Source organism: Camellia sinensis, chromosome 1 (assembly GCF_055761805.1).
Source record: "Camellia sinensis isolate YWXY chromosome 1, ASM5576180v1, whole genome shotgun sequence".
Lineage (NCBI taxonomy): Eukaryota > Viridiplantae > Streptophyta > Magnoliopsida > Ericales > Theaceae > Camellia > Camellia sinensis.
The window spans coordinates 220,668,803-220,676,452 of NC_138961.1; the positions used below are offsets into that span (position 1 = coordinate 220,668,803).

Sequence of the window (7,650 nt, forward strand, 5' to 3'; positions counted from 1 at the left end):
GAGAGGACTACGGCGTCCCGGCCGACGTCCATCTCGAGCTGGCCGAAGAAGAGACCACGCCTTGGGGTAGGGAGGAATGCCCCTTCACCGTGCTATCCATCGTTGAAGGGGGTCTTCGTTTCCCACTCAATCCTCTCATAACCGAGTTCCTCCGCCGAACCGGGCTGGCACCCACACAGGTGTCCACCAACACATATAGAATAATCAACGGCGTACACGAATTGAACCAACGGCTAGGCGCCAACTTAGGCCTAGCCGAGATATTAAGGCAATACACTATGGGCCACACCGGTGACGGCCTGGCTTACTACTTGAAAATAAGACCGGGCAAGGAAAAAATCGTAACCGGCACCCCGGACAAAGATATGCACGATGATGATTTCTTCTGGGTGTCCGGCAACTACGAAACAGCCGAGGTGCCGGGCTGGTTCATAAGCAAGGACTTCGGTTCTTCATGTAAGCCACTCAAACTTGCTCGGTTAACTTTATTCTTTAGTTTTACTAACCGGTTTCCCTGTTTCTTTTGCAGCTATCCAAGCCTTGCAAGCCAACTACCAATTCCCCAACGTCGAGGCAATTCGGGCCGTGCTTAGGTACCGTCACCGAGACTGCAACGAATTGCTCGGCTACACACCGACTTACAGATATTCTGCTCCGCGCCGGAGTAGAGTAACTGACTTCCTCAGAGCTCCTTCGCCACCTCCAGATCCAACCCTACCAGACGTCCCATTAATCCGGTTAACCGACGAGCAAGAAATGGCCAAAAGATCTCGGATCAAAAACCTTCTAACCGCGACCTCAGCCGAGATACCGAGCGTCACCACCCGTTCCCCGGCTGCCGGTCAATCGAGTGCAGCCGTCGTAGCCCTTGCTTCTCCAGCTCCAGCTGCCGTGCAATCCGCCAGAGAAGCGCGCCGGGCTGGAAAAAGACCAAGGGCAGATCCCTCCGCCGAGCTTGTCACCGAGCTGACAACCGAACATCCTGCTGAAACTCCGGCTCCCGTGCCCGCTTGGCGTCCTCAGCTGAAGCACCGGGGGCAGGACATCCCGGCGACTGCATCGATCAAGGCAGACAAAGAACATTTGCTTGCCTTCGATCTCTCCAAAGCGTTTCTCCTACCGGGCGACGTGGTAGGCAGTGACCACGTCCCTGACACCCGGCTGGTAAAATCTTCCGTGAAGTCGATGGCCAGGGTAAGTCGGCGTTCTTTTTAACATTTAACAAGTGTTTGCTCGGTCCTTCTTGCTCGGTCCCCTTGCTGATGTACTTTGCTTCTTTGTGCAGGCCATTCAAAAACAACATTTGGTCTTGGAGCGCATCCACCGGCTTAGGCAGAAAGCCAACGACACTGCCAGCCATGTTGAAAGCCTTCAAGCCGAGCTTGGCCGGGCTAAAGCTTCTCTCGAGATGGCCAACCATGACAATAATAGGCTGCTCGGTCAACTGAATGCAGCCGAGAAAAAACAAACTGAGCTCCAGGCCGAGGTTGACACTTTGAAGAAGGCGAAGAAGAAGGCTTGCCGGGCTGCCAACAATGCGGGTTTCAACGAGGCCGAGATGAATTACAAGAAGCAAGTCTTTGCAACACAAGACATATACTTCAAGGCTGGCTGGAAATCCTCTTGCGAACAGCTCGGCCAGGGCTCTGACACCGACGTTTTTGCCAATCCTCCCAAAGCTTCACTACCGGTCTACCTCGTGCCATATGCAAATGATGTATTCAGTGCGCTTCAAGCGGAGGCCGAGGAGGGGCTTGAAGAAGGGAGTGATGAGACAGATTCGGAGGCTGAAGACGCCGTAGTGGAAGTGCAGCCCGGTCAAGTTGTGCCCGGTGCCCAAGAAGCGAGCCCAACCACCAACCTTGAGACTGCCGAGGATGAATTCACCAATCTATCCCCCCTGATTTAGTTTTCTTTTCTTTGCATTTTTGCTTTCAATACTTTAGATGTAACCGGGCTCTGTCCCCACCTCTTGTAATGAATTTCTTTATCAATGAAAAATTTTGAATTTTCGCCAAGTGTTTGCCCGGTAGTAATTAGTTCCGTCTTCAGCAAACTATCTCGGTATGACTTATCATTTGAACACTTGGTCGACCGGAGTCCATAACATGGTCGAAGCACTTGAGCATAACAAAACAAATTCATGCACCGAAATATCCATCTCGGTTGTTGCTAAGTTTGGACAAGATACCATGTTGGACAAGACGCCAACTCTTCCAACCGGAGTACTTCATCACGGTTGGGAATCCCAAGTTGGACAGAACACCAACTCTTCCAACCGGAGTACTTCATCTCGGTTGGGAATCCAAAGTTGGACAAAACACTAACTCTTCCAACCGGAATACATCATCTCGGTTGGGGATTCTAAGTTGGACAAAACACCAACTCTTCCAACCGGAACAAATCATCTCGGTTGGGAATCCTAAGTTGGACAAAACACCAACTCTTCCAACCGGAGCAAATCATCTCGGTTGGGAATCCTAAGTTGGACAAAACACCAACTCTTCCAACCGGAGCAAATCATCTCGGTTGGGAATCCTAAGTTGGACAAAGCACCAACTCTTCCAACCGGAGCAAATCATCTCGGTTTTTAAACATTAAAAGAACAATCCAAGTGCTAATGCAAAATGACTTCTATAATTTGACAAAAAGAATTACATTCTGCTTTGCAAGCCAAAAAATTGCTTTACAAAAAAGAGGAAAGTAAAAAGCTTAAAAATAAAACAATTTCAAGTTGGCCGCATTCCATGGCCGGGGTATGGCTCTTCCCTCTAGATCCTCCAAGTGGTAAGCCCCCTTGCCTGCCAGACCAGTGATCTTGTAGGGTCCTTCCCAATTTGCCCCTAGTTTGCCTTCTCCTGGCACCAGGGTGTTGCCCATAATTTTCCTCAAAACCCAATCCCCAACTTTGAACGGTCTGGGGTGCACTATCTTGTTATACTTCTTGGAGAGCTCTTGTTGGTAAGCGGCAACATGGATGAGGGCTTTCTCCCGGCGCTCTTCCGCTAGGTCCAACTCCAAGGCAATAGCCTCGGCATTTAGCTCGGGCTCAAAACTCTCAGTTCTGAGGGTGGGCATTTCAACTTCCAAGGGTATGACCGCCTCCATGCCATAAGCCAAAGCAAATGGAGTTTCCCCAGTCGAACGTCGCGGGGTTGTTCGATATGCCCAAAGGACGCTCGGTAATTCTTCAGCCCACTTGCCCTTAGCCTTTTCCAACCGTTTCTTCAACCCATCCAGTATAGTCTTGTTTGATGCTTCGGCTTGACCATTGGACTGCGGGTAGGCCGGGGTGGAGTTGTAGAATTCTATCTTTAGATCTTCACAAAATCCTCTGAATAGGCGACCGTCAAACTGGGTACCGTTGTCAGAGATCAAAATCTTGGGGACGCCAAACCGCGTGACAATGTTCTGCCAGACAAATCGCTTCACGTCTTTTTCTTTGATGGTTGCCAAGGGCTCAGCTTCAACCCACTTTGTGAAGTAATCTGTGGCCGCGATGAAGAATTTCTGGTTGCCCGGTGCTGTTGGCAACGGTCCCACTATATCTAGCCCCCACATGGCGAAAGGCCAAGGACTGGTGAGGGGAAGAAGTTCCCTGGCAGGCTGGTGGATCTGATGAGCGAATTTTTGGCATTTCTCGCACTTGCGGACATATTTTTGGGCGTCGGCCTGCATGCACGGCCACCAGTATCCCTGCGAAATAGCTCGGTAGGCCAAGGACCGTCCCCCGACGTGGCTGCCACAACTGCCTTCATGAATTTCAAACAATAAGGCCTCCACACTGTTCGGGTGCACGCACTTGAGATAAGGACCGGTGAAGGACTTCTTATACAACGCGCCTGATGGAGAGAGCCAAAACCGCTCGGACTTCACCCGGATTTTGTGTGCTTCTTTCTTGTCCGCTGGAAGAGTCCGGTCTCTGAAGAACGAGATCAAGGGGTCCATCCATGAAGGACCTAGCTCGGCGCAGAGTACATCCGTCTGCCCGGCGTTTTCAATGCTTGGCCGCGGAAGAAAGTCAATCAACAGGGGGTTTGGAGATGTGCTATCTACCATGGAAGCGAGGCCGGCGAGTTCATCAGCCCGGCTGTTTTCTTCCCGGCCAATCTGCTGGACTCTGATTGCCTCAAACTGCTTCATATGGTCCCTGACCAGAGCTTGGTACTTCGCCATCCTGTCGTCCTTCGCTTCATAAATCCCGGAAACTTGATTAACCACAAGCTGGGAATCACTATATACCAGAAGCTCGGCAGCCTTCATTTGGATTGCGCTCTTGAGCCCAGCAAGAAGCGCCTCGTACTCAGCCTCGTTGTTAGACGCCGGGAAGCCGAGTGTGATAGAATGCTCTATGGTTAGGCCGTCCGGGGATATAAGAACAATACCTAGGCCGGCACCATGGCGGTTGGACGCTCCATCAACAAAAAACTTCCACATGTCCCCCACGAAAAGCTTCCAGCAGTCAGATGGGTCCTGAGAGTTGCGAAGGGCAATGGGATCACAACTGCTCGGCTGTGCGGTGTCAAGTTTGGTGTTGACCGGTTCAAAGTCAGTGCCCCTTGGTGATTCGACACCGGACTCAGCAAGTTGGTCCGTAATGCCCAAGTCCGTAGGCGAAACACCAGGTCGCGGTGTGAAGCCGGCCGCAGGTTCTGAGCTGCCTGGAACCATTCCTTCCCCCCTTGAGGATTCGGCACCGGACTCAGCAAGTTGGTTCAGAATGCCCAAGTCCGTAGGCGAATCATCAAGTTCTGAGCTGTGTGGAACCATTCCTTCCCCCCTTGGTGATGCGGTACCGGACAGAGTGGATGGGTTGGTGATACACAACTCCGTCATCGCAACACCGGGAGGTATTACCGTGCAAACTGAGGGAATTTCGATGGTGCGCGCTAACTCCGCGGCGCGACCTTCTGCAGCTAGTAGTTCCTCGGTTGGCATTGTGGGCGTCTCATCATCTGCCCCGGCAATGTCGACCGGGCATACCGGATGAGTGCCAGGTGAGAATTCGGCAACAAAATCGGCCAAGGTTTGGGCTTTGATTGCGGTGCGCGGCTGGAACTTCACATCAAACTGTCCCAACTCGACCGCCCATTTTAATATTCGGCTGGAAAAGTCTGCGCGCTCAAACAAGGCCTTGAGAGGGAACTCGGTCAGTACGACGATGGTATGGGCGTGGAAATAATGTGCCAATTTCCTCGAAGCCATCATCAGTGCCAACGCTAGTTTTTCCAGCGGCAAGTACCTCGTCTCAGCCGGCAGAAGGGTCTTACTTACGTAAAAAATTGGGAGGTGCTTAATTCCTTCAGCCCGGACTAACACCGCACTTACTGCGTGCTGGGAGACGGCAAGGTAAAGGTAGAGTTCCTCACCGGGCTCTGGTGTAACCAACAGCGGCGGAGAAGACAAATAATCTTTGAGCTCAGCCAAAGCTCGGTCACACTCGTCATCCCATGAGAATTTTGACTTCAATGCTTGAAAGAAAGGGCGGCAGCGATCTGATGACCGGCTTATAAATCGATTAAGCGCGGCGGCCATCCCGGCCAGATGCTGCACGTCTTTAGCCGAGCTAGGTTGTTTCAATTCTTGCACGGCTCTGATCTGAGTAGGGTCTGCTTCGATGCCTCGGTTCGTGACTAAGAATCCCAAAAATTTCCCGGATCCCACGCCAAAGGTACACTTCGAGGCGTTCAAGCGCAGCTTGTGCTTCTTAAGAATGTCGAACATCTCGGCTAAGTCGGACAAATGGTGTGCCTCATGTCGGCTCTTTACCACCATATCATCGATGTAAGCCTCCATTGTCCGGCCGAGCAAAGGAGCGAACATTTTGGTCACCATCCTCTGAAAGGTTGCCCTAGCGTTTTTCAAACCAAAGGGCATAACTCGATAGCAGAAGAGTCCCCTTGGAGTCGTAAAAGAGGTGATTTCTTGGTCAGGCCCATGCATGGCAATCTGGTGATAGCCGCGGTACGCATCCAAGAAACTGAGCCGACTGTGTCCAGCCGTCAAATCCACTAGCTGGTCAATGCGCGGCAAAGGGAAGCTGTCTTTTGGACAAGCTCGGTTGACTGTCTTGTAGTCGACACAAACACGCCACTTTCCATTTTTCTTGGGCACCACTACCGTGTTGGAAATCCACCGAGGGTAGTGCACTTCCTGTATTGCTCGTGCCTCAAGCAAGTTCTTTACCTCCTCTGCTACTACCTCGGCGTGATGCAGCGCCGATCGCCTTGTTCGCTGGATGACTGGCTTTGCTCCAGGGAAGACATTGAGGTGATGGCAGATAAAGCTTGGGTCAAGACCAGGCATGTCATAGGGCGACCATGCAAAGACTTCGATGTTCGCCATTAAAAACTCGATCATCTCGGTTCTCTCCATGGCCGAGAGACTTGAACCGAGCAAGAAGAACCTGTCCGGCTGCTCGGCATCAATCCGCACCTCAACTAATTCTTCAACTGCCTTGTCTTCTACTTTGGTGCCAACATCATCCAAGACACTCTGGTCCTCCGGTCCCTCGATCATTTGAACGAATCCTTTGGCAGCCCGGCTCCCGTTGACCGCCACGAAGCACTGCTTGGACATGACCTGATCACCCCAAATCTCCTCGATTGCCCCCATAGCCGAGGGGAATCTCATCACCTGGTGGTAGGTCGATGCTACGGCTTGCATGGCGTGAAGCCATCCTCTTCCAAGGATAAGGTTGTATGTTGAAGGCACTTGTAGCACCCAAAACTCCACTTGCTGGACCACGGATCCCGCTTTGACCGGCAGGATAATCTTTCCCAATGGCCACTCCGGCTGCGAGTTAAATCCAACCAGTGGCGAAGTGGCCGGTGCCAAGTCTGTCTCACGAAGTTTGAGCTGTTTGAACGCATCATAATACATGATCTCGACCGAGCTTCCCTGATCGATCAAGATCCGTCTAACATCAAATTCTTTGACGCGTAGTGTTACGACAAGAGCATCGTTGTGCGGCGTCTGGATACGCTCTAAATCCCTTGAGGTGAAACTGATCACGTCTTTCTCCTCTGTCTTCCCCCTTTTGATGGCAGGCTGTACTGACAAAACCTCCCTCATATGCTCTGCTTTCTTAATCATGCCCCGGAGTTCGCAAACACGCTCCGGTTCCACGATTCCGTGGATGACATTAATTACTCCCTGTGGTGGTGCATCTCGGTCGTCCTGTCCCCTGGGATCGACCGGAGCCTGATTCGGTTTCACTCCGCCATCGATGTAAAGGTCCAGACGCCCGGCCGCAACCAGTTCTTCCAAGTGTTGTCGCAGAGGCAAACAATCCTCAGTTCGGTGGCCCCTCTCCCGGTGAAACGTACAACGATACCGCGGATTGTACCCCTTTTGTCCATCGCCCAACTTAGCAGGAAACCGGACATACTCCTCGTCTCGGATTTCGCTAAGTATGCGATAGATTGGAATCTTGAAGACCGTGGTTATGCCAGTCCTTGCCTTCATTCTCCTGTTTGCGTCCTCAACGTCATCACGGGGGTAGTCATCCCGGTCATTCCGACGTCCTCTACCCCGGTTTTTACGATTTGAACCTCGGTCTGATTCCTCTGCTCGGTCATTTGAGCGGCTGGACTCTTGCCCAACTGCGTGCACTTTGCCTGCTGTCTTCTTGTCTGTTCCGACCGGAGT

General features: G+C 51.9%; 1 protein-coding gene across 1 annotated transcript; it reads left to right on the top strand.

Annotated features, from left to right (window-relative positions):
* Positions 1-483: 483 nt before the first annotated feature.
* Positions 484-2,018, top strand: LOC145790610 (uncharacterized). The gene is made up of 2 exons (XM_082868784.1): positions 484-1,194; positions 1,286-2,018. The coding sequence occupies exons 1-2, from the start codon at positions 757-759 to the stop codon at positions 1,907-1,909; spliced, it is 1,062 nt and encodes a 353-aa protein (XP_082724910.1). The 5' UTR covers positions 484-756; the 3' UTR covers positions 1,910-2,018.
* Positions 2,019-7,650: the final 5,632 nt, after the last annotated feature.